The following is a 26,319-nucleotide window of genomic DNA, read 5'->3' on the forward strand; positions in this document are numbered from 1 at the left end:
AGATGTGAGGACTAGATGGAACTCCCTGTATTCGATGAGGGAGAGATTTTGTGAACAGTTCCCTGCCATCCAAGCTGCAGCCATAGACCAACGGCTTAGAAAGCCCATGGAGAAGAAGTAAAAAATTAAAATGACTTATATAAAACTTGGTTGACTAAAGCCACATTAAAAAGGTTATGTTTGTTGTTTATGCAATATTGTTACTTTTGTTTTTTTTTGTGTTGCAGACTGGCCATAATAGGCAATGAGGACCTGAGGAAAGCAGAGGAGTTTGTGCAGCTGATGAGGACACATCCACACTCGCTGTCTCCAGCGAAAAAGTTCCAACCTGTGGCCAGACATTGCCCATCCTTCAGAAACATTACACTGTGCAGACAGATGACTCTGGAATGATCTTTCCAAACGTTACCAGATACAGTTACTGATATGTCACGATTAATTACTACATGAAAATTAATCATATAAACTAATGGTTATTTATTGTCAGTCACATTTACTCCTAAATTGGTGTTTGTCCCCCATTTTAAACTTAAGGATGGTGATATCCAGGCATTCCTGGAGGAAGCCACTGTGTTGGATCCCAGATTTAAATCTAAAATGGACATGGATGACATCTGGGACAGGGTCAGGGCATCAGCAGTGGCAGCAAACACAGAGGCAGTGGAGAAGGTACTGTATTTGAATTTGACAATGCCTTTAGCACATTTCTGTTGTGAGACCTTTTCTTCTTGCTCTGTGGTTCTTACTTTACATTTCTTCTCAAGCTGTCAGAGCTGAGAGAGACACAGGGGCAGGCAGAAGAAGAGAATGAAGAAGAAGAAGAAGAAGAGGAGGACTACGTAAGTTTAATGTCGCTAATTGTGATGAATGATGATAGATGGCAGGGCTTATCACACTATTTAGTTTAAAACTAAACCTTGTTATGTCATAATTTCAGACGCCACCTGTAAAGCAGAAAAAGATGACAGCTCTAGAGGAACTTTTAGAAGAAGAGGACGGCAAGCTGCTTTCCACACAGCAGCTGCCCCCAGAGAGTGGATCAAGAAATCCAGCTTTATAGAAGCCTTCCTCCCATTCCAACCAAAGACAGTGCCAGTCTCTGGTAGTGGAAGAAGAGCGACACATTGCCAGTGTTGTCAGCTCTTGCTGAAAAGTATCTCTGTGTCCGAGCGTCCTCCACCCCTTCTGAAAGGGTGTTCTCCAATGCTGGAGACACTCTAGGTCCAGAAAAATCTCGTATCCTTCCTGAGAGGGCAAACATGATCATTTTTCTGCACAAATTTTTTTAATTTGCCAAAGTTGTTGTTAGTTGTGTTCTCATCTTTACAGAAGACTTATTTATTTTGTTTACATCAGTTTCATTTTGTTACTTGAATGCAAATGAGCACTGTTAAAGAGATTTAATACAAACAAACAAATTTGTGCTTATTTTCTCCCAATGAGAATGAGAATCGATAAGAGAATCGATAAGGAATCGGATCGATAAGCAGAATCGGAATCGGAATCGTGAAATTCCTATCAATTCCCATCCCTACTACCTACCCCCGAGGGTTGCCCTCCGGGTCGGATGTTTGTTTCCCCGGCGGCCCGCACGGCCATTCTCCAATGGGGGCACGAGTCCAGAGTTGTCTGCCATCCAGGGTTTCTCCGCTGTCTCTCTCTCCTCCGACAGCTGTTTTGGTGGTCCTCCATGGCTGCCGACACCAAGGGTTTCGTGGCTGCCTGTTCCATCTGTGCCCGCGGCAAATCGTCACACCGTGCTCCGGCTGGTCTCCTGCGCCCTCTACCTGTTCTTCACCGGCCGTGGTCGCACATAGCAGTGGACTTCGCCCCACTCCTCCCCCCGAACCTCCTAGTCTTATGGTCTCTTGATAAAGGAATCTAGATGGGCTACGGTGGGTTCTATTGATAGAGGAACGTAGATGGGCTACGGTGGGTTCTATTGATAGAGGAACGTAGATGGGCTACGGTGGGTTCCATTGATAGAGGAACGTAGATGGGCTACGGTGGGTTCTATTGATAGAGGAACGTAGATGGGCTACGGTGGGTTCTAAAGGGGAACGTAGATGGGCTACGGTGGGTTCTATAGGGGAACGTAGATGGGCTACGGTGGGTTCTATTGATAGGGGAACGTAGATGGGCTACGGTGGGTTCTATAGGGGAACGTAGATGGGCTACGGTGGGTTCTATTGATAGAGAAACGTAGATGGGCTACGGTGGGTTCTATTGATAACGTAGATGGGCTACGGTGGATTCTATTGATAGAGGAACGTAGATGGGCTACGGTGGGTTCTATTGATAGAGGAACGTAGATGGGCTACGGTGGGTTCTATTGATAACGTAGATGGGCTACGGTGGATTCTATTGATAGAGGAACGTAGATGGGCTACGGTGGGTTCTATTGATAGAGGAACGTAGATGGGCTACGGTGGGTTCTATTGATAGAGGAACGTAGATGGGCTACGGTGGGTTGTATTGATAGAGGAACGTAGATGGGCTACGGTGGGTTCTATTGATAGAGAAACGTAGATGGGCTACGGTGGGTTCTATTGATAGAGGAACGTAAATGGGCTACGGTGGGTTCTATTGATAGAGGAACGTAGATGGGCTACGGTGGGTTCTATTGATAGAGGAACGTAGATGGGCTACGGTGGGTTCTATTGATAGCGTAGATGGGCTACGGTGGATTCTATTGATAGAGGAAAGTAGATGGGCTACGGTGGGTTCTATTGATAGCGTAGATGGGCTACGGTGGGTTCTATTGATAGAGGAACGTAGATGGGCTACGGTGGGTTCTATTGATAGCGTAGATGGGCTACGGTGGATTCTATTGATAGAGGAACGTAGATGGGCTACGGTGGGTTCTATTGATAACGTAGATGGGCTACGGTGGATTCTATTGATAGAGGAACGTAGATGGGCTACGGTGGGTTCTATTGATAGAGGAACGTAGATGGGCTACGGTGAGTTCTATTGATAGGGGAACGTAGATGGCTACGGTGGGTTCTATTGATAGAGGAACGTAGATGGGCTACGGTGGGTTCTATTGATAGAGGAACGTAGATGGGCTACGGTGGGTTCTATTGATAACGTAGATGGGCTACGGTGGGTTCTATTGATAGAGGAACGTAGATGGGCTACGGTGGATTCTATTATAGTGGAACGTAGATGGGCTACCGTGGGTTCTATTGATAGAGGAACGTAGATGGGCTACGGTGGGTTCTATTGATAGAGGAACGCAGATGGCTACGGTGGGTTCTATTGATAGAGGAACGTAGATGGGCTACGGTGGGTTCTATTGATAGTGTAGATGGGCTACGGTGGGTTCTATTGATAGTGGAACGTAGATGGGCTACGGTAGGTTCTATTGATAGAGGAACGTAGATGGGTTCCATTGAAAATCAAACAGTGTTGTACGAGGGAAACAGATATTTGTATTTTGTCATTTAAAGATTTTATTGTGGCAAAATTTAAACTCTATGGTAGTGATGAATTAATATAATATTTGTTAGAAAGAGAATAAAATGTAGAGCAAGGCGCACTACATGAAATCACAATCACAATTCACCTGTAATCACCCAGCCTGTGCAGACAAACTTCTACCTAATCTGTTTAGTAATACCGGTTTGTTTCCGTCGTTCGGATCCATTCAATCCCAGTCGACTGTTGGACCATTATTGTGTTTACGGTACCTTGTTTCATAGCTCACTGTCACGCCAATGGAAACTATGGATTATCTTTATCGATTAAAAGACAGAATTGTAATTGAATAAACACTGGCTTTCTTGAATGCATGTCATCTTGGCAATTTCCTCTTTTTTAAAGTGTATATGTTGAAATGAAATCTCATCTTTTGTCATTCAAAGAATTCACTGGCTACAATTAACAATGTAGCACAACCATTAGTCCGGCTTTAATTTGATTGATGTGCTTCTTGTTGGTGGCTCAGATCGTTCCAATAGTAGATCATTCACATCATCACCTACAAGATTAAAGAAGGTTATTATTTGCAATTCTCAAGTTGTAATTAAAGTATTTTTTGGTTTTCGCTTAAAAACCTAAAAGGGGCACAGCAGGATCTACACTTTAATAAATAACAAAACAGCAAGCTGGAATGCGATGTACACATTAGGCAGGAACCTTGGCAAGCTTCAGCTGGGCGTGGTTAAACTGGGTGTACTTACGCTCCGCACAAGGGGAGGAGTAGTCTGCCACTGCCTCGTCACCTTGGAAACAACACAAAGGACAATCAAATGAAGAGCACTCCTCCTAACTCCTCCGAGCACGAGTCCTAAGAAGTGGGACTGCGGGGGGGGGCCTACTTGTCTGGTAGTAGTCGTACACCTTCACCACGGCCGGCCTCAGGTTCCTGACGGCCTCCTCCTCCTCCAGGGTCACGCTGTAGCTCCTCAACACCTCCTTCTTCAGCTGCACACAGAAGAACAGTGAGGGGAGGAGCACAGGAATGTAAACACAAGCATGATGGGAACAGGGCTCCCCTGGTACGTACGCCGTCAAGGTAGATGTTGATGTAGCCCTCTTCAAAGTCCACACGCTTCACACTGCTCTCTCTCTTCAGCTGAGAGGGAAGAACACAGAACGCTTGCTGACAACAGTCTTCATGTTGAAAAAGAAATATGCATACAAAACAGAGCAGTGCATCTAAACTCACTTAAATGGCTAAACACAGAACAGAGAAGTGCATCGAAACTCACTTAAAGGGCTACACACACCAGTGCATCTAAACTCACTTAAAGGGCTACACACAGACCAGTGCATCTAAACTCACCTCCTGCAGAGTGCTCTGCTGAAGGCCATAGCCTGACAGGAGCTTGAGGTTGATGATCACCATGTTGGTCTCCTCTCTCCTACCTTGGTACCTGAGCAACACGGGCAGAAAACCTTCTCAGATGGCCATTCAGTTAACAAGTTCACCTTCCAGAAGACTGTCTTAAAGGAAACCCAACACAGAATTTGAGGTTGTCTGAGCCAACGAGCAACATCTTAAAAAGTTCTTTGTATGGTGGACTCTTTGATTCAGAACCTCGGTGACGTTACCAAGCGACACAAAATGGCCAGTAACAGGTAACTCAAGCAATGACGAGCAATTTGAGTCCATATAAACATCTGAATTTGAATGGAGATTTGAACAAGGATCAAACCATTGCATTATGATGTAGTCCACTAGATCCCATTTCATCTAAGATAAGTTGTTTTAGGGGTTTGGTTTGCTTGCCATCTATACAGGGCTATGGAACCTTTAGGACTGGAGAGCCAGTGGGCAGATTTTAGTTACAAAACAATAAATCAGTGTGTCTCATTAAAAAATGTACTGGTTAAGTCCACAGTGTACCCTTTAGTCTAGAATTCATTCCTAGACTCAAGTTGTGTTTGATGTTCTGTTGTTAGTGGATCCAATGGTTGTATACTGTACATTCACTAAGCCAGTGACAGCACACAGCCGGTTTCCCCGTCTATCTGGTAGGTATCGTTGTGGTCTATCTGCTGAGGTCTCCACCACCCCTCTCTCAACAGTCTGGCCTTTTGCCATAACCTTACCTGAGGTCCACTCTGATGGTCAGTGTGGGCCGGGTGCTGTTACACACAGCGGTCGTTGTTGCGACGATGTGGAAGGAACTGAAGTCACCAGGAGGGGGGATGTTGTAACGCATGGCGATCTGGTTGGTGACAACAAGGTGAACCAACATTGGGGTGGAATTACTTGTTGAATTAGATTTTAAGTGCCATCCCCCTCCAGGAATATTGAATCGGGGGCTTACCCCGATCTTGGGGGTACCGTCACCGTACAAAAACAAAAACCAGGAGCTTACAAAGTCCAAAAATCTTTCCATATGCCAATATATATTTTAAGGCTGAAACTGAAGTAGTTAATTATTAGTATCAAACAGATTCTATGCGTTTGTAGGAACCATGAAATCAAAGGCTATACTAGCTCATCTACGTATTAAGGAAAGTTGGGAAGTTCGATACAAAGTATTTATATACAGACCATTAGTAGTAAATTGATTGAATTGTAGAAGTTCTCGAAGAAGACTTTCAACATGCCTATCTTTTAGACCATGGTTGACACATATTAAGGACTATTAATGAATGCTATTCTAAGTTAAGACTTTATACAAGGAAAGTCTTTATACCTTCCAATGGATGAACACAAATAATAAGAGCTGCTGCTTGGCACCCATAAAGCGGCAGTTGACCAGAGATGTGTCATGGGGCAACCAAGACAGACGCTCAGGCTTCAGTGACTAGTATCAACCCATGAGGTGGGAACCCCTTCTTGGCTTCTTGGAAACCCCTCCTTCCTCCTCCACCCCTGGTCCCGGACACAGCCCTGGTCCCGGACACAGCCCGGTGCCTGTACATAGTCCTGCCCCTGGGGGTCCCACCTGTGTCTGGACACAGCCCTGCCCCTGGGCCGTGATGCGGTAGTCCCCGGGCAGGCGGTCCAGCGCCTGCTCCTGGTACAGCAGCCGGGTGCTCTGGTCCACGGTGAACTGCCAGCTGGCCCCGCCCAGCGAGCTCAGCCCCACCACGCTGGCGCCCTCCGAGCTGTAGGTGGCAGCGCCGTAGCGGGCCAGGGCCTGGAGGGCCACCACCGTGTCCTGTCGGGGGCCAACGGGGTTTACACGTTGCACCGGGCGTCACAACCACACATCTCCTCAGTTCATTTAAAATCAAACTGTGGTTAGACAGGACAGATTGAATGAGATTCTGGAACGTGAAAGCTTGCGTGTGTGGGTGGACGTTAATGCTGGGGGCCATTTAGTATCACACAGTGTACATTGGTGTGTGTCCTCCGACCTGCGTAGAGGCGAAGCCGCCGTAGGGGTTCTGCTGTTGGATGAGCCAGCGTGTGATGCTGGAGGCATAGTCTAGGTCGAAGCCCGGCACCGGGGGTCCGGAGAGAACCGCAAGCAGTACGTAGGCCGTCATCTCAACCTCCAGGGAGTCCAGAACCTTCTCAGAGGCCTCCGCCCGCTTCCAGTGGCGCGTGCCCCCTAGAAGAGCAGAGATAGTGAGGGGCTTTTGTGAGAACTACACTTGAACTACTGCAGTAGTTCTAAGTTTATCTTTATTACTTGAATATAAAGCCACATGTATTGAAAACAGTCATGCCTGGCTTAAATACTGTCTTTAACACATATACAGGATACATCTGATCCCCAATATTTCTTTGAATGAGTGCGTGCCCTGCAAATATTGAAAAAGTAGAGTGCCTATGGATGATCTAGACTAGAACCTGATCTAATCAATGTTCTCCTCAAAACGTCTGCGGTCAGGCTACTTCATGCGTGGGCAGGCCGAACAGAGATGCAGCTACCGTCTGTGACGGAGCGCTGGTGGAGAGCGGTGAGGAGCGCGGCCCTGGTCTGCTGGTCCCCTGCCAGGGTGAAGGTGTAGGAGAGGAGGGCTGTGGTGTACATGTTCTCCAGCTTTCCCGCTACCGCCACTCTCAGGCACTGCAGGCACCCAGACACCATGGGGTCTGCCTGCAATGGGCACACCAGGGAACAAGGGAATCAGCTATATACTGTATCTATATGGGCACACACACACCAGACAGACGGTATAAATAAATATCTCTCTATATATATTTATGTCTATACCATCTTGCACAACATAAGCTAGAGAGCGAGATATAGAGCTCATGTGGTGACAAAAAGTATTTCTACATATATATATATATATATATATATATATATATATATATATATATATATATACATACATACATACATACATACATACATACATACATACATACATACACTGTATATATGTATTGCTCATGGCTCATGGTATTTCCACTTATATATTCATAGCTCATGGTGTTTCTTCATATATACATGTTTAGCTCATAGTATTTATACATACATATGTTTATCTCATAGTATTTATACATACATATGTATAGCTCATAGTATTTATACATGTATAGCTCATGGTATTTCTACACACACATATATATTTCTACACACACATATATATTTCTACACACACACATACATATATATATATATATATATATATATATATATATATATATATATATATATATATATATACATAGCTCATGGTCTTTCTACATATATAGCTCATAGCTCAAGGTGTTTCTACATACCGGTATATAGATGTATAGCTCAAGGTGTTTAAGCTCATAGCTCAAGGTGTTTCTACATATATAGCTCAGAGCTCAAGGTGTTTCTACATATATAGATGTATAGCTCAAGGTGTTTAAGCTCATAGCTCAAGGTGTTTCTACATATATAGCTCAGAGCTCATGGTGTTTCTACATATATAGCTCAGAGCTCATGGTGTTTCTACATATATAGCTCATAGCTCAAGGTGTTTCTACATATATACATGCATAGCTCAAGGTGTTTCTCTCTCTCTCTCTATATATATATATATATATATATATATATATATATATATATATATATATATAGCTCATAGCTCAAGGTGTTTCTACATATATATAGTTCGTAGCTCATGGTGTTTCTACATATATAGCTCATAGCTCATGGTGTTTCTACATATATAGCTCATAGTGTTTCTACATATATAGCTCATAGCTCATGGTGTTTCTACATATATAGCTCATAGCTCATGGTGTTTCTACATATATAGCTCATAGCTCAAGGTGTTTCTACATATATAGCTCATTGCTCAAGGTGTTTCTACATATATAGCTCATGGTGTTTCTACATACATAGCTCATGGTGTTTCTACATATATAGCTCATAGCTCATGGTGTTTCTACATATATAGCTCATAGCTCAAGGTGTTTCTACATATATAGCTCATAGCTCATGGTGTTTCTACATATATAGCTCATAGCTCATGGTGTTTCTACATATATAGCTCATAGCTCATGGTGTTTCTACATATATAGCTCATAGCTCAAGGTGTTTCTACATATATAGCTCATAGCTCATGGTGTTAACATGGGGCAGGGGCACTCACTGCATCCAGCTCCAGCAGTGCAGCCGTGATGTAGGCGGTCAGAGACACGTCGTCGCTCACCCCGCCCTGGGGGAACAGGATGGAATGAGCTCAGGCTGCACCAAAGCACGTAGTAAGCACAAGAAAAGAAAAGAACCACGCCTCCTTGACAGAGTGGGAAGTCGCTGGCACTATGGCGATGGAGGGAATGAGCCCTGAGTTTCTGGGCTCATTATTGTCACCTGACACTGAACCACTGGGGCACGGGTAGGGTACAGAGGTGTGGAGATAGGCCTGCTGAGCTCCAGCTGGACGCAAACACACATCCTCTAGGATACTTGGAAAGGAACAAATCTTAATGTCCTTCAGACAGTAGATGCCCTCAAATCCTCCCCAATTCACTCGGGTTTTTACGGATCATGCAAATTCATTAACTACAGATACGCATGATGAATCTGGAATTCCGGATTTGATCTGAAAATCCCATCGCTTTTGACTTTTGATCTACTCAACTTGGAATAGAAAAGTCCATTTTTATTTTCCTAGTAGAGTTCTCTTTTTTACTGACCCACAAACATCTGAACTGAAAAACAGTTGTCTACAAAGCAATGTGATATCAGACATCTGGCCCAGATGTCATTATGTCTGAGTTCCATCTCTCCTGCTGTTAGCACTAGACATAATACCTTGTAGCAGAACTAGGCCTGAGGATACAAGTGTAACATTCTTCTGACACACGGCTGTCAGGTATTTACATCTTCTTTGGACTAGATTTCAAAAGCATGTCTTTGTTATTTATTGTAAGTGTGCATCGTGATTGACAATAAATTCCCAAATGCTATTTTACCACAGCTGGGAGGACAGGTACCACACCCTTCTAGCACGTCTTAGGGGAACCACTGTTGGTCCTACGAAGCTCCTGAATACATTTGCTGCTGTATGGCTCCTTTGGCTTGATCCAAGTTACCTTCATGCCGTTGTGAAACAGTTTTCCAACTGATGTGATGCATCCATCTTGCCGCCGGTGGCTGAGCAGCCAGGTTCTGGAGTCCACGATTAGTTTGGGGTCGATGAAGATGTAGGGCTTGGCGCCGCCAAACGACTTCATCACAAAGGCAGTCAGCCTGGGACAGAGAATGAGGCACAAGCGCCACAAATGACACATTTAGAAGGTAATGGTAAGAAAATGAGGGGTGGGGTTTCAATGGACTTTTATGTTTCAGTGTGTAGGATCATGCAGAGACGCCTGGCTCCCAGCACCTCTACACCAACTCCTTTTTTATTTTCTAACAATTTCCTTTGAATCAAACTAAATTCCTGTTTTGCTGCCATTGCACCTGACCATTATTGTGGCAGTCATTGCACTCCTAACCATCCCTGGAAGGAGGGTTCCCTCTTTCTGCATTCCCTCCCAGGGTGTCTTACCAGCTTATGAAGGGCCCCATGTACGCACCTGAGCTGGTGGTACAATAGGGGCCTTTTAAGGGACTTTTCCTTTCTCTTCGAGGGGGGGGGTTCATAAAATGTGCCCTGTACCAGAAGGAAACCCATGTACATGGCGGGAAGACCCGTCCGGTTACCATGCCAACTACGAAGAGAAGCCCCAGCTGACATACTCACCAGGTGTTTCCAGACGCGTCGCTCTTGCCAAAAGCACTGTAGGAGCCATCGTCATGCCGGTAGGTGAGCTCTCTCTGGTAGCCTGCACATGAATGCATAGGATGCTCAGATTGTAGATTTGCATTTGATACATGCAAAAACATATCTAAATTATAATTTAATTTGTGATTCCTATGGCTGCTCTGCGCTCTGCCCAGTTGTTTTCTAAACTAGGTTCTTCTTTCTTAACCTCTTCATCAATAGGTCTCTTCCTCAGGTTTTTGCCCAAAAAGACAAACCCAAAGCAGTAGCAAGCAGTGGCTTTTGAGGCGATGTATGCTGGGGACCGCCCCCGGTCCCCCCGATGTGTGTCCTAGCTGAGCCACTAGGGGGCTGTGTCACGTGACCTCGAAGCTGATGTGAATTCAGCTCACACACTCAGAGCTTTGAGCCCCTCCCCTCTGAGTAAGGGAGCGTTGACATGGAGCGCATGGTGAGATCTGCTGAACACTGGCCCCACCACGAGCGTTTCAGAGTGGAGACCTTCTGGTGGGACTGTGTATGATGTTGGGTGATAATAGTGCTGTCTGGTGCTCTCTGCAGGCCTCACCGCTCTCCAGGAAGCGCGTGGCCCGCTCCTTGATGGCGTGTGTCAGCTGTGCGGTGCTGGTCAGGTAGTTGAGGATGTAGATGTTTGGGGCGAACAGGATCATGTTCTGCTCCCCGCAGCCGTACGGCATGGCCAGCAGTTTGTCCAGGTTCTTCATGGCCCGGCCCATCAGGTCCCCTGGCCAGCACCACACACACACACACACACACACACACACACACACACACACACACACACACACACACACACACACACACACACACACACACACACACACACACACACACACACACACACACACACACACACACACACACACTTCATATGGGAGATGTAACAAAATACGAAAAACAAATGTACCCTCTTCAAATATTTAAAAAAATATATATTTATTTAATTATAATTATTTTTCATTGCTTTATTAACAATTTTCAATAATTCTATACTATGATTGCATTATTAAACCCTTGTTGGATATCTTTAAGGTACTGACCAAACACAGAGAAAGAGGCCCTGGCAGAACAAGCCACAAACAGGTCTGGCAGCAGGAGAGAGATGTTCTTCTCTGCTGGCTTCTCTGCTGGGGAATAAAAAAACAAACTAATGAATAATCCATCGTCTACATCGTTTAAAATAAATGAGTAGGGAGCATTGTAAATTATCTAAAGAAATAATGATTTACTATTATAAAAATGATTAATTATTGTAATAATGACGCAAGATACGGTAGACATTGTGTGTCTATTTGTACGGTTTTCATCCAGTCATTTATCTTTGTGGGGCGTGTCGAAAATGTACAAAATCATCCATTTTAAATGAAGAGTTATCTGTAATCGGACAAATTCAAATCCATGTAATGATGAATATTATAGTTCAGTTTAGAAATCTCTGGATTGTTATGGTCTTCATATATTTCAAACTATATAAATCTAGAATAATATTATTGTTATTAACAGTCCTTTGAGCATTTAATATATCAATGTTGGTAAAATGGAAAACATATTGGTAGCCTTGCACATTTAGAACTTATTCTCTTTAACCCTTAGGTCTGGTGTTGGTTCTGTCTATATAATAATAATATTATATTATAATATATAATAATAATATATTATATTATTATTAATATCTCAAGGAAAAACTGGAGATGAGCTCGCAATATTTGGGCTTGCTTCGCTGGTCAGTCTGACTCTGTATTTATGTGATTTCGTTTTTCTTCTCCACCTCTCCACCAGATGTCCTTCACCCGAGCTTCCCTGTCCTATCTTCCCCCCTGCACCTCATTCCCCGATCAGTCTCCCCATATACACAAGTTCACTTCCTTTGTCCCTTGTCAGTTGGTTATATGTTTCACATCCCTTTGTCATTGTGGTCTCTAGTTGCTATTTGTCATGCATTTGAACCTTATCCCTTTTGGTTCCTGCTGCCCTGCCAGCCTGGCCCTGCTTCAGGCTGCATGTGTTGTAGAATGACCCTAGACCAGTCTTGCCGCTGTAGTCCTTAACATAGAGTTGTTGACCCTTTTTCAGTGAGGAAACCCAAAGTAGGTTGAGTAAACAAATGGGAACCAACTGACCTCCAGGACAGAGGAGTACATTGTGGGTAACAGCCACTGGGGTGCCTTCTGCCTGGAAGGGAGAAGAACGGCACACTTTCACTATGAGGATTAACATCTGCTATATTCCTAGAATGCTAAAAACACAATTACGTCAACTCTAGTGTACAACCCCCATCATGTTGCTCTGGGGTCTCTATGGTCCTTCAGAACCGGCCCATTGAGTCCTCTAGCAGGGCTTTGACCTGATGGTTCACTGAACATTATCACGGCTTTCTGTGTGGGAACTTATCATCTAGGTTTAGCTTGAGCGTTTCAAGACCTTCATGATTAACACAGAAAATATAAGATTTAGGATTAACACAGAGCGACAACATGTTGGGACTTAAAGAGATGTTGGCTTTTCTTTTACACATGTGAGGACCCGTGTGTGGCAGAGTACGAGGTGGGCAACGTGTGTGTGTGCAATCCATGAGCGTGAACCTCACCTCCACCAGTAGTTTGCGCACCACTGTGTCCACCCGGCCCACCGTGGGCGGGGGCGCCACCTCGTTCCCACACAGTTGCTCCGTGTGCAGCGCCTCGGCCCGGACCTCCAGGGTCACCTCCCCTAAACACACACACACACACACACACACACACACACACACACACACACACACACACGATCATTGCTAATCGATCAACCTTTTTATTTGCCCCCTTGTCACTTGATTTGTGTTCACAAGGCTTTCTCCAGCCGTCTTAGACTTGACCCCCCCACACATCCACCTCATTAACATGACTGTAACATCTCTCCCCTCCTCAACATTACCAAAGCCCTCCAATCAAAACAAAAAGGTGTCTCTCACACCCCTCCCTCAGGGAGAGGTTTCTGGCTGTTTCGTTAGAGGGACTACCTGACTTGTTAGCATTCTTCAAAGGAATGGGGAGTGTGTGTGTGTGTGTGTGTGTGTGTGTGTGTGTGTGTGTGTGTGTGTGTGTGTGTGTGTGTGTGTGTGTGTGTGTGTGTGTGTGTGTGTGTGTGTCATCACTGCTGATGTGGGATGGCAGGCCATCGCTGGTTCACTGACAGGAGAGGAGGTGGACCGTCTCTGGCAGCAGCACTGCCTCCACTTTTAGAATAGCCTCCTCACTATAGTGGAGTTAGAATGGCCTCCTCACTATAGTGGAGTTAGAATGGCCTCCTCACTATAGTGGAGTTAGAATGGCCTCCTCACTATAGTGGAGTTAGAATGGCCTCCTCACTATAGCGGAGTTAGAATGGCCTCCTCACTATAGCGGAGTTAGAATGGCCTCCTCACTACAGTGGAGTTAGAATGGCCTCCTCACTATAGTGGAGTTAGAATGGCCTCCTCATTATAGTAGAGTTAGAATGGCCTCCTCACTATAGTGGAGTTAGAATGGCCTCCTCACTATAGTGGAGTTAGAGTAGCCTCCTCACTACAGTGGAGTTAGAATGGCCTCCTCACTATAGTGGAGTTAGAGTAGCCTCCTCACTATAGTGGAGTTAGAATGGCCCCCTCACTATAGTGGAGTTAGAGTAGCCTCCTCACTATAGTGGAGTTAGAATGGCCTCCTCACTATAGTGGAGTTAGAATAGCCTCCTCACTATAGTGGAGTTAGAATGGCCTCCTCACTATAGTGGAGTTAGAATGGCCTCCTCACTATAGTGGAGTTAGAATGGCCTCCTCACTATAGTGGAGTTAGAATGGCCTCCTCACTATAGTGGAGTTAGAATGGCCTCCTCATTATAGTGGAGTTAGAATGGCCTCCTCACTATAGTGGAGTTAGAATAGCCTCCTCATTATAGTAGAGTTAGAATGGCCTCCTCACTATAGCGGAGTTAGAATGGCCTCCTCACTATAGTGGAGTTAGAATAGCCTCCTCACTACAGTGGAGTTAGAATGGCCTCCTCACTATAGTGGAATTAGAATAGCCTCCTCACTATAGTGGAGTTAGAGTAGCCTCCTCACTATAGTGAAGTTAGAATAGCCTCCTCACTATAGTGGAGTTAGAATGGCCTCCTCACTATAGTGGAATTAGAATAGCCTCCTCACTATAGTGGAGTTAGAGTAGCCTCCTCACTATAGTGGAGTTAGAATAGCCTCCTCACTATTGTAGTGTTAGAATAGCCTCCTCACTATAGTAGAGTTAGAATGGCCTCCTCACTATAGTAGAGTTAGAATGGCCTCCTCACTATAGTAGAGTTAGAATGGCCTCCTCACTATAGTGGAGTTAGAATAGCCTCCTCACTATAGTAGAGTTAGAATGGCCTACTCACTATAGTGGAGTTAGAATAGCCTCCTCACTATAGTAGAGTTAGAATGGCCTCCTCACTATAGTGGAGTTAGAATAGCCTCCTCATTATAGTGGAGTTAGAATAGCCTCCTCACTATAGTGGAGTTAGAATAGCCTCCTCACTATAGTGGAGTTAGAATAGCCTCCTCACTATAGTAGATTTAGAGTAGCCTCCTCACTTTAGTAGACATGCTGCAGCAGATTGACTCAGTGGAGTCACTGTTTTTTAACATCTTTCAAAATGACAGTTTATGATATGGAACTTGGCAAAAAGTGAGGATTATCTCCATCGCCGACTGCTCTCCCTAGACACTTAAATCAGGCGCATGCTCCAGTACCAACATAATGCCCTCCTCAACAATATTCAAATCCAAAGCACTTTAATCAGCTGCACAATGCGCGGAAAGATCGTCTACCATCATGATCAGGCTCAGTGAGAACTGCTATGTGACAGTCCTCTCATCCCTAAGACCAAAGTGCTATAGTGCTGTCGTTGCTCTACGCCATTTAGTAGAATTAGTACACAGAAGTGATTTTTACAAATGTTATTGGTGACGGATGTTTAGTGAAGCCACGAGGGACGCTTGTGGTGCTTTGATCACCAGACTGGGGATGTTCTTCAGAGACGCAGTGGCAGATCCTTTCCTGTGATTTATCTACAATGTGCGAATGGGCCTGTGACGTTACAGTGAAGAAGACTTCTGACATTTACAGCGAGGAACGGAGCGCACTCAGAACTGAAATGGAGAGAAAATAAAAAGAGATTCATTTTAAGAGCTGCTGCCGCTACTCTTCTGGACTGGGATCAATAAATTGTATTATATTGATATGATTGTCCTTCCATGAAGGAGGAGTTTCCTGCGGTGTTAAGGGCATAAGGAGCAGGTCATTAGGTCCTACCAAGGGAGGAGGGGCTGACCTCCCACTGGAAAACCCTGCTCTCCTCTGCACACACACACATGGTGTACTGGCAGTCCGCACACTCTCTGAGGGAGAAGTGGGACGAGTTGCTCAGCTGGACCCTGACCTGCAGAGAGGGAGCGCAGAGTCAACACACATACTACATCATGCATCCTATACTACACACTAGACTGCATCCTATACTACAAACTTGACTGCATCCTATACTACAAACTAGACTGCATCCTATACTACAAACTAGACTGCATCCTATACTACAAACTAGACTGCATAATGCTATACTGCATCCTATACTACAAACTAGACTGCATCCTATACTACAAACTAGACTGCATAATGCTATACTGCATCCTATACTACAAACTAGACTGCATAATACTATACTGCATACTATGCTACATACTATATCCCATACTACAGTATACTACATACTATATCCCATACTTCATACTACACAACTTAATACTATACTGCATACTATACTGCATATTATGCTACATACTATACTACACTACATCGTATACTTCATAATACTATACTACACTACATGATACTATACACAATGCGTTGAATTTCTTGGATGCAAGAGGTGTAAAGAGGATCTCTTCCTTTCTGAGTAGCTTCTAATGAATGGAGAGCGTCCTCGTCTCCCCTCAGCCCACCGGGGGGCCGGGGGACACGCAGCACGGAGAGGCCCACCATGATGCAGCTAGGGAGGTAGTTGAAGACGGTGGCTCTGAGCGTGAACACCTCCCCTCGGACCACCGAGTAGGGCAGCGTCAGGCTGACGAAGAAGGGCTGGAAGGCCACCAGCGCCGTGTCCCGGGACAGGCCGAAGCCCAGGGAGGAGGAGGTGCAGAAGGCCTGGGCCCGCCAGCTGGTGATGGTGTCAGGGAGCGTCTTCACCACGCTCACCGACCCGCTGTCTCTGCAGATGGAGAGGGTCACCACGTCAAATAGGGACCTCCAGTGTGTTAAGGGGGTGTGGTTGAGATTCAACCGCTCACTTAACCACCGTCATTAATCAGAAATGGCACAGCCATCAGCCAGAGATGAGAATACACTGAGGATATCCTTTCAAGATGACTAGGCCGGCCTTGCCGATAGTATAAGACCATATGTCCATTTAAGACGGCTCAAAGCTGATGGGAGTGCTCATGACCAATCAGGACATCTCTTCCCTAATAGGTCGGGGGATCCCAGGCTCTTCTGAGGGGTGGGAGATGTTATTTTTACTGAAATGGTTTCAGTTCCATTTTAAATGAGATACTTGTAACACTTGCCAATAATCGTACTTCTGCAGACATCCTGCCCATTATTTCAATTTAGCAACATAGTTCCAATTAGTGTAGGTTTAACCTGAAGAGTAGAGCACTAACCAAACTGGATCAGATCCCAGCACTAACCAAACGGGATCAGATCCCAGCACTAACCCAACAGGGATCAGATCCCAGCACTAACCCAGCAGATCCAGGTTTCAGGAGTAGAGCACTAACCCGACAGCGATCAGCTCCCAGATCCAGGTGTCAGGGAAGTAGCTTCTCACAGTTTCTATTTTTTCCCGTTTTTTTTTCATGGGCTTCAAGTGCATCGATGAGTCGGATTCTTGAACAACTGACAAACAGAATGTGTCAGAGTACATTACATTGAACAATATCCTTGAATGGAGGTGATTTTCAGTGTCAGGCATGTCAATTAGACATTGCTTAACATCCTCAAAGATCCGCCGATATCAAGGAACCTACCGCCATAATAAAATTCGAATCCATCATAATTCATAGGAAAATGCTGATATTCAGGGTACAAACAGGCGGCTGGTTTCTTCACCTCAGAGTTGGTCACAAGTTTTATTCCAATTTCCTAATAGTGTGAGTAAAAAAAAAAATGGAAAATGTTGTTTGTCATCGCCAGTTAGGAATTAGGACGATGCATAAATATTGTGGCAGACGGCAGGGAGGAGTGAGGGGAGTAGTATGTTTGGAGGAGAGGGGGTTACAACAAATTGTATCAATAAGAACATCGTTAACATCAGGGGTTGATTATAAGAGAGAGAGAGAGCGAGACTTTATTGATCATCTGGACCATCTGACTACCCCCCTATGTACAGACCGCTTTGTTTGAGGGCCCTCCTGGTGACATCTCCTGGATACGGATTACCCTTTTCCCCACCCTGGTGACAGTTATTTACCCTGTAAATAAATCACCCCTTTGAACTGCTCTGTGTGTTGTATGGTTTTATCTGTTCAACTTGGTGGCTTGGAAACCCCACACCCACTGGCCTGCTACAATATATAAATAACATTACAAAAGGGCAATTTACATGTCAATATGCATAAGGCATCATGGTCCAAATATTATATTTGACATAATTATTGATGTATTTCCACATGCCATCACTCATATCTTACTTTAAAAACCTTGTAGACGTCGTCCTTCTCGGTGGATACCATCTCTTGCCCGGACTGTGAGCAGGGATCCGGCTCACGGTCCTCCACTTGGTAGCTGAAGCCACTCAGCTTCTGCACAGGCAGCTTGTTGAACACCTTCAGATACCCCGGATGAAAGAGCGTTGGGACTGAGCAGGTGCAGCAGTCTGACATGACGATGTGTGAGAGGGCTGTTCCCGAGTCTGAGGTGAACCGTGTTCAGTGGGCTTAAAGTGGGGCTCTCCAATGGAGGCCACGTAAGACAAGAGAAAGCCCTACTAACTAGATTTAGCTCAACATTTATATGCGTATAATACTGGATTTTATTGTATTCAATGCATAGCCTTTTGATACGGGTTTTTTTAACAAAAAAATTATACTCTTTGAATTGATTTCCTTTTGAAATGTGTCATAGCCAACTATGGTTTTAGTCATGAATTTGTGTTTTTTTGTTATAAAGGCCTGGGCTAGAATCCTGGGAGTGTTCAAATAAAATAAGCATATGTAGACCGGAAGTACTGATGTCTCCAAAACCTAAAAGGTGCGCCCCCACCCGTTCTAAAAATATATATCTGAAACTTGGTTTTTGGGCACTATTCTTTGCCAAATGGACCCATAATGTCCGCCTGGAAAGTTTTTCTATGTATTGAAAGTTTAAGTAAACATGAAAAAATAAAATCCTGGTAAAACTGGTAAACCCAAATTACCAAAAATTTGGGTCCCGGATTTATGGGATTATTTTCCAGATGATTGTGTTAAAAAATTATCCAAAGATATATTTATGCAAATGAGACGCCATTATTCAATCAATCTCAAATCCACAATTGTTTTCATCATAGTTAGTTAACATATCACCGTATCCTTAAGGAAGTCTTCCGTACATTTTGCTCAAACATTGCATTAAGTGTTACATAACAATATCCTGTTAGCCCTAAGCAGTCTTAACAGTAGCCAACTGTCAGCTTCTTGTGCTGCTCAGTTCAGAAAAGTAAACAGTCGACAGACTGCTGTTCACTTTTGGATGCAAACCCCATGGTTTACGAAATGGGATTGCCCTAAAAGCCCTTTTGCATAGTACCCTATTTTCGCACTATAAGGCGCACCGGAGTATAAGCCGCAGCAGCTAAATTGAATGATGTGTACATATATAAGCCGCACTGGACTATAAACCGCAGGTGTTTTAATGTTTAATTACCATTAGGGCTGGCCCGAATGCCATTTTTCAGGCTTTGAATACTCGTTGGTTTTTCCGAGCGAATATTCTAATACTCGTTCCAGAAAAAAACACCATCAAAAACATTAATAATCCCTATATACTCCCTGGAACCAATTTTGACAGTATCTGCATATTTTGTTGAAGATTTAATAGCTTTTGAACGTTAATTAGTAGGCCTAAGTAGGTTGAAGTTCCTTCGTTTTTTCACGTGAAAGCGAACAGCTGTTGTTCCGTTCCAAATCAGCTGTCCTCTGCCATCTCAGCCCTTACGGGAGCTTTTCAATTCATCCTGGAACGTGCATCTTCTCAGGGAATTTTTACAATAAATCCATAACAAATACCGAATATTGATTGTCTTATGTGTCCATATTATATCCATTATATTGTCCGGGTATTACCAAGACGCTCACGATCTGCAGCAAGCCAGTCACAGTTGATTGGCGCGGCGCTGTACAGCGAACGTAAACAAACAACTAAGCTAAGGTTAGCATTTCGCTAAGTATTACTTTTCCTCCCGAGATCCCGCTAATAGTTTGCCTCCCTCGCTCTGGTAACGTCACGTACGTGAAAAAACAACAACAAAGCTCTGAATACTGATTTAAGCTTTGAATACTAATTTTCCGAGTGGCCATTAGCTGTAAAAATCCATAGATAAGCCGCACCGTTATATAAGCCGCAGAATCGATAATGGGGAAAAAAGGCGCGGCTTATACTCCAAAAATCACAGTACCTTAAATAGAAAAAACGATATCTGACCCTTATTTATCAACCTTTGAGCTGGGTCATCACTGGTTGTCCTGGGATGGATTCTATGTCTTTGGTAAGAGTGTGAGAACGTACATAAGAAGCGCTGAGCTCCTGATCCGGCTGCAGCAGAAGGACGCTCTGGTCCACCGCCCTGACTGAGCACAAGGATCCTGGCTGGCCCTCCAGGCGAAACGAGGTCTCTCCTCCAGGCAGCTCTCGATCTGCTGAGAACTCCAGCTTCACCTGGAGATGGCAACACAAAAAAGGGTTGCAGTAACATACCATGCATTGATGGCCATTCTGATCAGTTCCTATTGCTGTCTTTATGTATGCTCATTTAGAAACCACACCTTGCATTGTCATGTTAAATTATTTTCATTGGGTTTGTCTTGGCATAACGTTACACTTTAAAGGGCACAGTAAAGTCACCATGAAATTCAATTTGACCATTTTTTTCTACCATGTCAATCAAACTCAAAGCTTTGTCAGCCATTGCAGATTGATGTTTAGCCTGTCACACCCTATTCTCGAAGCACTGGTCCACTGGGAAGTTCTTGTTATCCGCCAACACCTCCCCACTTGGCATCAAAGTGTACACCACCACTTGGGCATATGGGCTGAGGGCAGCTTTTCCAAGCAGGGGGATGGATAGCACTCCTTTGTTGACTAGATCGGAGGGAAGGGGAAGAATAGGCATGGAGAGGGTTGTAGCAGCAATATAAAAAAAGGTCTACTGAAGAAAAAAAATCAGAAAGCTATGCAGTAATAATATTTCAAATGATAAATGTTATGGCACATCCTTGATTCATTCTTCTAAAATAGTTTTGAATTATTTGAAAGGCCAAAGTCTTAACAGCTTTAGAAAGGCTGTGTTTCATACAAGTGGTGCGGGGGTGTTATTAAACGTTTCCAAAACGCCCTTCACGATATCAAGCAAGGGAGTGGAGCCAATAGGAGAGGTCCTCTCTGAAAGAGAAGCTTCATTAGCGGGACTTGCACATTAATTATTATTTGAATATCTATAGAAGGATATTTTACCGATTCCTTCTTTTACAGCAACTGGAAGATGCCCGTGCCTCATTATTGCACCCTTGGACATCACCTAATCGAAAGAGGGAGGGAGAAAGCGCTAACGTCAGAGATATCCAAATTACAATTTTTTTTTATAAAATAAGCAAAGCGTTGAAGTGTTTGTGTAAAGTGTTTAAAATGCTGACTCACAGTGTAGTAGAAGGGCAGTTCCTCCTGCCCCGGCCTAAGCTCCTCGCCCTGGATGATGTACTGGGCGCCCACCTGGGACTCCCCCTCACAGAGGCTCTTGTAGCCGTTGGCTGAGATCTTCACAAAGCTCTTGCTCTTAGAGTAGAACGGCCTCATGGTCAGTACTGCCGAGGGGTATGCAGGCAGGCGTTCCTCATGCACAAATGACTGCCGTTCTTCCTTGGGTCTAGAGCTTGCCTAAAGGAGGAGATATTACAACACATGTCAACTTTAAAATAAAATAAAAAGTTATTTAAATACAGAAAGCATTGAGTGTCCCCCTGGGAAACATCTTCTTATTGAACAGCTTCTCTGGGAGGTCCACTGACAGGGCCTTGACCCCACAGAGGTGTTGGTGTTGGAGGTTACTGGCTCACCCAGTGGAAACCAATGTGAACGTGGAGAACATACAAAACCAGGACCAAGATGCTTTTGCACCCAGGACCTTCTTGCCGCAAGTCAACGATTCAACATACAGACACAAGGACAAACCGTAAGAACCACGCTGTTCTTCCACAGGGAGGTGTCCAGGGAGAAGGAAGCCATGCCGTTGTCTTGGGTCAGAAGCGTGAGGTTGTACGACGCTGCATTGACGTCCACGTATAGATATACCACCTCGTCCCCCACCGCCTTCCTGTCTATTCCAGTCAGCTTGACCTGGAACCCAAGGAAGGAAACGTACACACACAAGTTTTAAATAGTTATAAAACAAACAAAGATAAAAAACATTATACATTCAGTACATACATATATATATATAGATTTAATTTGATGGCTCATGGCCAATATCCATTACCTTGCCCTCGAATGGGATCCCTGGCTTATAGGCAGTATTATCTGCAACATTCTCAAATGTGAGTTCTCTGACATTAACAGAGAAGGGCGTTTGGCCACTGGCTTGAATGACCACCCCTACAAAATATACAGGCAACGGTCATTATTTGACACCAACACTGACAATGTCTTGTTTTGTCTGCAAAACAACTAATTCATTCAATCATAAACCTACCAGTGCCATACTCCTCCATTTCAGCCGTCACCTCAAACATGTCCCGGTACGTTTGATCTCTTGGGCCTAATGCTGATACCCTAATGAAGTGCGTTGCACAGCCCGTTCTGTCCGTCTGGGAGATAGAACGAAAAAGTGGTGCGAAGGTTAGCCAACACCTTCTGAAACCAAATAGATCAAGATCTAGAACACATATAAGCAGCATTAATATATATGAGGCAAATGACAAATAAGAGGAGTAATATTTCTATTTGAGTGATCATTTCTGTAAATGTTTGATTTACCTGACCCAAAATAACCCCAACACTACCCCATGCATCGGATGATATTTAAAAATGTCTAGAATAAGTCGGGTTCATGTAGGAAGTATTTACGAGTCCCATAACTGCCAGCCAACCCCCTAAGCTACAAGGTCGAGTTGCCACTTGCCTGCAGTTGTGATGTCACACAGATGTCTTCTGGCCGGAAATAATGCCCTCTAAAATGGCCCTGGCCCTCTCTACAAACTACCACCTTGATGGACCCAAGGACAGGCTTTCCATAGGTGTATCTGTCAGAAGGAGGGCCTCGCAAGGCATTGGTGGATTAACAGTGGGAGGAAGCAATGATGACCACAGGCATGATGGGACTCAAGGGCATTTTCCATGAATTCTGCATTGTGGAAACTCACCTTCCACAAATTTGTATGGGTACTTCTTGGTGTAAAATATTTATGACATTAGGTAGTCTAATGTTGACGGCATATTTTGGCAAAACTGAAAGGACAAGACTAAGTATCATTTTCCAAGCATGAAAAACCGCCTAATAAAATCCATCAGATTCAAAATGTTTCTAAAACAACATTTAGTGTGTAGTACCAGTACGTGTGTGCACGTGTGTGTATTTGTTGCAGTCGGGGGCAGACCGTATTCCTTGATGTCAAAGGAGCGAGAGGTGCTCTCTCCCTTCTCCGTCCAGGCAGTGATGGTGTAGGGTCCCTGGGCGGCCTCTGGACTCATGGGGTGAGAGAGGTCCAGGATGCCACTGACGGCGGCCCTATCCAGCCACTGCGCGATGCGGTTTCTGTTGGGGTCCTTGGCATCAAGTGAAAGACATGGAGACATGTACCAAATCACTGCGAATCCAGCAGGTATTGCTGTACTTACAGATGCAACTGATTATTTAAAACCCCCAAGATTACTCAATTTCCGTCCTATGCAAAGTCCATGTGATTTGCAGCGGTGTATAATACCTTTTTTATCAATGGTTGGAATGAAACTATTGAAATATATTGAAATATATATACACCAAAATGTACAAAAATGTATTATGTAGTACATTTGAAGAGTTCTTACCTGAAGCTCAACTGTTTTATACTGCAAATAAACGGGAAGGACGTTTTTAGTCATTTTATATTTATTTTCATAAATACATTTCTAGCTTTGGATGGCCTTATCATACTATTTGTATTTTCTATTCTTTACTCACAAAAGTATTTTCCTTCATATTATCTTGAGCTGAGTAATTATAATCAATAAAGACCTTTTTTTATATGACATATCAATAGGAAATCCTTCCATATTGACACCAAAAGAATAGTAGTATGGAAGGTAATGGAGAGCGCGCCAGCAGCCCTAGAGGTCAGAGAGCTCAGCCTCCACTCCCCGTCTGGAGGGCGGCTGGGGTCAGTTTGACTGACAGGAACAATTCATGGCTCTCCAGTTTGATGAAGGATTGTAAATAAGACGACATCACGTACCAGCTCATTGAAAGGGATGAAGCCAGCGTCCATGGAGACGATCCGGAACTGGACTACAAATAAATAAATTCAGGTGTATTCAAATATATATTCAAGTGTGGACATTCAGAATGCACATGAGTCAAAGGGGATCACAAACAATCAAAAGGACAGCCTTATTTTCAAATAAAACAATAATCAAAACTAGAAGAAGGTATTTCAGATTAAACATGATGTAGTGGGTCTCTAAGTGATATGGATTAATCCTGCTCCAAAGTTCCCCTTAAAGGCCTTTCAGATGAAACACGATGCAGTGGGTCTCTAAGTGATATGGATTAATCCTGGTCCAAAGTTCCTGTTAAATACACAGCAGTTCTTATCATGCCCACCCCCCTCAGGTTGTTGTGGGTGGAGACGGTGAAAGGCTGAACAGCAACCACACACCATATGAAAGAATAAGAGTCTGCCAGAAGTGGTGAGGAGGCATTGTCTATGCATTGATGAAGGACGGGGACTAGCTCCAACAGACTGTTTGGTTTTCCTTTCACAACAGCGAGAGAACACAAATATAATTTCCAGGTTCACGGATGCCCAAAAGCCTACGCTTTGATCCAACCTTTTTATTGTAGTAAACAAAAAATGCAGAGCAAAATTTGTGACTACTGCAATACAGCGTTTCCCTCTCCCTGTAGGCTGGAGGCTTGTGACGGGGTGAGCACATGTGTACCAGTCTGTCCAGGCTTGTAGAGCGGCTTGTCCGTCACGATCAGATGAAGGAAGGCTGGAGGGGCGATGAGGACCTTGGTCTCCTTGCTCATGACGGCACTCTCCCCCTGGATGGTCACATTGACCGTGGCCACCGTGCTGCTGGTCACAATGGGAACCTGCAACACCACCCGCCCCATCATCAAGGGCTCAACGTAGCTTTGAGGTACAACAACGATGCACTGAGATACATTCTGCTGACGGACGCCCCGACCCCGACACCAGTACCTGGACGCCGGCCCAATACAGGACTCATGTACTGGTACAACTTCACCCATATAACCACCACATACCACGTTACGCAACATGACGTAACATTGAAGAGCCAGGGAACCCCAAACATTGTAGTTACTCTTAAACGTGGTTATCTATGCGTTAGTGGTTACATTACAGTGGTTAGTAGGGGTAGTAGGGGGGGGTCTAGACTACTGATGATGAATGGGACTTTGGATAAAACCCTGCTCTGTTGAAATTAGTTTAAATAATGAAGTCATTTGTTGGTATTTCTCTACTAGAGGAGCAGACCTGAAAGGTGGAGCAGCCGTAGTAATCCGTGGAAACCGTCTCCTCCAGGATGACGGTGCTCCCGGACTGCGCCTCCAGAGTCACCCTGAGGGCCAGCGGCTCCGGGGGGGAGAGGACGTGGGCGCACAGCGTCTCAGATGCCCCTCCGGTCACCCTGGAGCTCACAGTCACGGCGTAGATGCTGACGAGAGGAGGAGGAGCGGGGATCGTGATGTCTGTGGTCAATATTAACGGGATTTCTCTTCATTGATGCTCCCATCTGATTAATATTACAACTGATTGTTTACGTATGAAATATAACTATATTATTGGATATGTTCGTGTGCTTAGATGTTTTGGTCTTTGTATTAATTGTACCTACTATTCTTGAGTCATTGTTATTTCTGTCGGGAAAAACTTTTACACCCTGGTATAACCAAAAGCATATCCCTTGGTGGACTTGATTGCAAGCAATGCAAAGGAAAAACACTCAAATGCTTCCATGTACAAACATTCCCTTGTAATGGCAGATTGGTTCACCAGTACTAATGATGTGTTCAAAAACATTCCTGACAACCCTGATATTATTTTTCTGGCTAAAGATAGGAGGGAGGAGCTGTTGATGGAGGTAGGTTGTGTCTTTGACCTATATATGGACATAGCCTTTTATGACAAAATAACCAAATACCAGCCCATCAGTACAAGGATCAGAGACATAGGTTATG

General features: G+C 44.3%; 1 protein-coding gene across 2 annotated transcripts in view; it reads right to left on the minus strand.

Annotated features, from left to right (window-relative positions):
- Positions 1-3,407: 3,407 nt before the first annotated feature.
- The window catches only part of LOC130406571 (alpha-2-macroglobulin-like protein 1), a 23,859-nt gene continuing 947 nt past the window's right edge, over positions 3,408-26,319 (minus strand). The window contains exons 2-36 of one of the 2 annotated variants that reach the window (XM_056612238.1): positions 25,616-25,796; positions 25,053-25,209; positions 24,347-24,399; positions 23,943-23,963; positions 23,513-23,681; positions 23,279-23,363; positions 23,038-23,158; positions 22,609-22,723; positions 22,396-22,511; positions 22,092-22,256; positions 21,561-21,797; positions 21,378-21,441; positions 20,860-21,005; positions 20,433-20,582; positions 18,359-18,493; positions 17,696-17,810; positions 17,447-17,564; positions 16,650-16,878; positions 15,930-16,056; positions 13,217-13,338; positions 12,750-12,801; positions 11,670-11,753; positions 11,177-11,353; positions 10,588-10,669; positions 9,935-10,091; positions 8,989-9,054; positions 7,343-7,511; positions 6,823-7,019; positions 6,408-6,623; positions 5,560-5,678; positions 4,790-4,880; positions 4,511-4,579; positions 4,323-4,428; positions 4,185-4,226; positions 3,408-3,982 (exon numbers count right to left, since the gene is read on the minus strand). In XM_056612238.1, coding sequence (XP_056468213.1) covers positions 3,903-3,982; positions 4,185-4,226; positions 4,323-4,428; positions 4,511-4,579; positions 4,790-4,880; positions 5,560-5,678; positions 6,408-6,623; positions 6,823-7,019; positions 7,343-7,511; positions 8,989-9,054; positions 9,935-10,091; positions 10,588-10,669; positions 11,177-11,353; positions 11,670-11,753; positions 12,750-12,801; positions 13,217-13,338; positions 15,930-16,056; positions 16,650-16,878; positions 17,447-17,564; positions 17,696-17,810; positions 18,359-18,493; positions 20,433-20,582; positions 20,860-21,005; positions 21,378-21,441; positions 21,561-21,797; positions 22,092-22,256; positions 22,396-22,511; positions 22,609-22,723; positions 23,038-23,158; positions 23,279-23,363; positions 23,513-23,681; positions 23,943-23,963; positions 24,347-24,399; positions 25,053-25,209; positions 25,616-25,796 — 4,333 coding nt within the window. In that variant the 3' untranslated portion in view covers positions 3,408-3,902. Of the gene's footprint in view, positions 3,983-4,184; positions 4,227-4,322; positions 4,429-4,510; positions 4,580-4,789; positions 4,881-5,559; positions 5,679-6,407; positions 6,624-6,822; positions 7,020-7,342; positions 7,512-8,988; positions 9,055-9,934; positions 10,092-10,587; positions 10,670-11,176; positions 11,354-11,669; positions 11,757-12,749; positions 12,802-13,216; positions 13,339-15,929; positions 16,057-16,649; positions 16,879-17,446; positions 17,565-17,695; positions 17,811-18,358; positions 18,494-20,432; positions 20,583-20,859; positions 21,006-21,377; positions 21,442-21,560; positions 21,798-22,091; positions 22,257-22,395; positions 22,512-22,608; positions 22,724-23,037; positions 23,159-23,278; positions 23,364-23,512; positions 23,682-23,942; positions 23,964-24,346; positions 24,400-25,052; positions 25,210-25,615; positions 25,797-26,319 lie in introns of both variants that reach the window. The other variant, XM_056612237.1, reaches the window with a different exon arrangement.

Source organism: Gadus chalcogrammus, chromosome 16 (genome assembly GCF_026213295.1).
Source record: "Gadus chalcogrammus isolate NIFS_2021 chromosome 16, NIFS_Gcha_1.0, whole genome shotgun sequence".
NCBI lineage: Eukaryota > Metazoa > Chordata > Actinopteri > Gadiformes > Gadidae > Gadus > Gadus chalcogrammus.